Source organism: Parus major, chromosome 5 (assembly GCF_001522545.3).
Source record: "Parus major isolate Abel chromosome 5, Parus_major1.1, whole genome shotgun sequence".
NCBI classification, from domain to species: domain Eukaryota; kingdom Metazoa; phylum Chordata; class Aves; order Passeriformes; family Paridae; genus Parus; species Parus major.
In genome coordinates this window covers 61026760-61030067 of record NC_031774.1, presented here as the reverse complement: position 1 = coordinate 61030067, position 3308 = coordinate 61026760, and the positions used below count along the sequence as shown (strand labels likewise).

The 3308-nt window shown below is 42.7% G+C and overlaps 1 protein-coding gene across 1 annotated transcript in view; it reads left to right on the top strand.

Annotated features, from left to right (window-relative positions):
• TOGARAM1 (TOG array regulator of axonemal microtubules 1) overlaps positions 1-3308 on the top strand; it is a 35418-nt gene that overhangs the window by 6223 nt on the left and 25887 nt on the right. Inside the window, exons 2-5 of the mRNA XM_015629717.1 lie at positions 404-560; positions 992-1126; positions 1701-1997; positions 3144-3259. Of these exons, the coding sequence (XP_015485203.1) occupies positions 404-560; positions 992-1126; positions 1701-1997; positions 3144-3259 (705 nt within the window). The remainder of the gene's footprint in view (positions 1-403; positions 561-991; positions 1127-1700; positions 1998-3143; positions 3260-3308) is intronic.

Genomic DNA, 3308 nt, shown 5'->3' with positions numbered 1-3308 from the left:
ATTTTGCTTTTATTTTTTATTTTATTTATTTTATTTACTTATTTATTTTGCTTTTTTAATTTACTTTATTTTATTTATCTATTTTGCTTTTATATTTTTATTTTAATTTATTTTATTTTATTTATTTATTTTGGTTTTATTTTAATTTATTTTATTTGCTTATTTATTTTGCTTTTTTATTTTATTTTATTTATTTATTTATTTTGCTTTTATATTTTTATATTATTTATTTTATTAATTTATTTTGCTTTTATAATTTTATAATATTTATTTTTTTAATTTTATTTATTTATTTTGCTTTTATATTTTTATTTTATTTTATTTTATTTTATTTTATTTTATTTTATTTTATTTTATTTTATTTTATTTTATTTTATTTTATTTCTTTTGCCTTTCCCTACAGCTGGCTGCATCCAGTGATTTCCCTCACTCCCTGAAGCTCCATCCCCCGCAGGGAATCCCAGGCAGTGAGGAGCTGTTTCCCAGCAGGAGCAGAACTTGCAGACCTTCACTGCAGCCCAGTGTGGAGCTGAACCTGGAGCATCCTGTGCTCTCTGCTGGTGAGTGGGACCCAGGGACCTGCTGGAGCTGCCAGGGCACACCAGAGCTGATGGTCCAGAAGGGTCTGAAAGGGCTGGGCAAGACCAGACCTGAGTGGTTGTGTCCCCCTGGCCCTGGGCTCGGTCCTTGTCCCCTCTGGGCACTCCTGGTCCTGCCAAGTTTGCTCCCCTTCATTGTCACACACTCAGAGAGGGGATTGTTCTCCTGCCCCCCTGCAATTCCCAGCTGGAGCAGTGCCCTGGAACAGCAGCCAGTCCTTTCCCTTTTTCCCTTTCCCTTTCTGAGGTTGCTTAGAGACTCTGGAATTAAGTACTCGGAGTGTATTTGAGTTTCACACTCTGAGCTACACACAGTCTGCATTCCCTGTGAAATATTACTGGATATTCTCTGGTGAAGTACTGACTTGCTTCTTTGTGTTCTCTTTTGGAAGGTGCTCTGGGCTCTCACCAGCCCCAGATTTCAGGGAAATGTGGGACACTTGGACACCCCCAGGCACGTGGGAAGAGTGGCAGTGTGGGCTCTGATCTGCAGTTTTTGGGATTAAATAACTGTCAGCAGGACAAAGGTATGTGACTTCTGCCGGTGGCCTAAGGCAGGACACGTCACTTTGGAGCTGTCTCTTTGTTCCTTGGCTTCCCTAAGAAATGGAAACTGTTATGGAAGGTTGTTCAGTCCCTCTCCAGATGGAGAATGGCTCCTCCTTCCTGTGGGATTTAATTTGTGGCTGTTCATTTACAGCCCCACCTTTGATCTGTGTCAGGGTGTTGGAGAAAAGGTGCTGCTGTGGGAGGATCACAGCAGTGTTTGATCTACTTGCATCACTCTGTTTTTTAAATATAGTTCTCCAAAACATGCCTGAGAAATCATTTCAAGGCTTAAACTCACATTTGGGGGGGAATGCAATTTTCAGAATGAAGTTGGTTGATTTGTCTGCTTGCTTGGGCAAAGCCTTCAGGCTCTGACTGCCTAGTGGTGCATTATTTCATGGCAAATTATTCTTATGATAGATTATTTCGTTGGAAATTATTTTTATGGTGCATTATTTCACTGGAAATCATTCTTACAGTGTATTATTTCATTATAAATTCTTATCACAAGACCGAGTTACCACAGGCACTGTTCTCTTTTCCTTTGCTCAGTTTGTTCCAGCCTCAGTTTTTCCAGCAAGACCCAGAGGAGTTTTTGCACTCAGGCAGAGCCCACCACGTCCTTCCAAGGTCCCAGTGGCAGCCAGGGCAGCTTCATCCTGCCCTCCTTCCCCCTGTCATCCCCCAGGAACAGCCCCAAGCAGCTCTCTGCTCCTGCTGCCTCTCCAGGGAAGTCCCAAGAGGATCCCAGGAGCCTCTCCAGCTCCTGGCCCCTCAAAAGCTTCCAGGGGCTGCCTAAGCCTGGCTGCCAGAGGCAGCTGCTCAGCCAAAAGCCAGGAGACAGCACAGGTGGGAATGTTCTCCATGTGATAAAAAGGGATTTGGGGGTTATATTTTGAGGGATTGATTTTTCAGTGGTCACTAAGTCCCCAGTGGCAGCTGAGAGGGAATTGGGCAGGTGAAGATAGGCACGGGAGGGATTTATTGAGTTATTTACTTGTGGCTCCACTGCTCACATCCCCACAGGTTTCTGTTCAAAAGTGGAGCCTTTGGATGTGTCATAAAGCAAAATATGCTGCAGCTTTGCTTTTCTTAATGTCTCAGGGAAAGGTCTGTCCTGCAGGTAAAATAAACCCCAAAATGGAGCACTTGCAGGGAAAGTCAGAGCAGAAATACCTGTTCATACCCCACTTAACCCACGTGCAGGAAAAGGGTTACTTGGCCTTTTTGCCTCTTCATTTGAATCATGGAACCCCAGAATGGTTTGGATTGGAAGAGACCTTCAAACTCATCCAGTTCCAACCCCCTGGGTTTTATATGCTAAATCTAATAATACCTAAAAACAACCTAAACCTCTGTTTAGGTTAAACTGCTTCCCAATCACTCAGGAGGTTTCTGAAACAAAGTTACATTTTTGCATTGATTAAAGAAAACTCTTTGAATTTTCATTTTCACTGAGGCCCATATTTTTGTGCATATATAGAAAATTTCCAGCTGAATGCTTTGGGAATTCCCTGCCCCTGGACTGTGACTCTGCCTTGTAGATGTATTTATCTAGCTTGCTGAATTGCTCTATTTATTCTTTGTTACTGTATTTATCACTTACCATATGTTTTCCATACACATTTTGATTTTTTCTGGTTCTTTAGAGTCCTTCTGTTGTTAGAGCAGCTTCCATGGAAGTTTGGGGATGTTTTTCTCTTAATGAAGGAAGTTAATTAAAGGGACTAATGGGATGTGCATGGACTTTGTTGATCCTTGTGTGTCCCTTCCAGCTGAGGATATTCTGATTCTATGTTGGCGTGCACATGCAGGAAACACTGATTTCTATTTTCCTAAAGGAAGGAGACACTAAGAATGGAATAAATTGTTACCTCAGCCTGCACAAGTGCATTTTTAACACTCACTCCATGGCAGAAGGGGTTTTGTAGATACAGAGCTGAGTGGTGAAGTTTGTCCTTCACCTCTGTCCCTGACAGTCCTTGTGTGTTCCAGGAGACAGCCCACTGGAGAAGCCTTCTCTGCATCTGGAGAAGCCTTCCCTGCAGCTGGAGAGGAATTCCCTGCAGCTGGAGAGGAATTCCCTGCAGCTGGAGAGGAATTCCATGCAGCTGGAGAGGAATTCCATGCAGCTGGAGAAGCATTCCCTGCAGCTGGAGA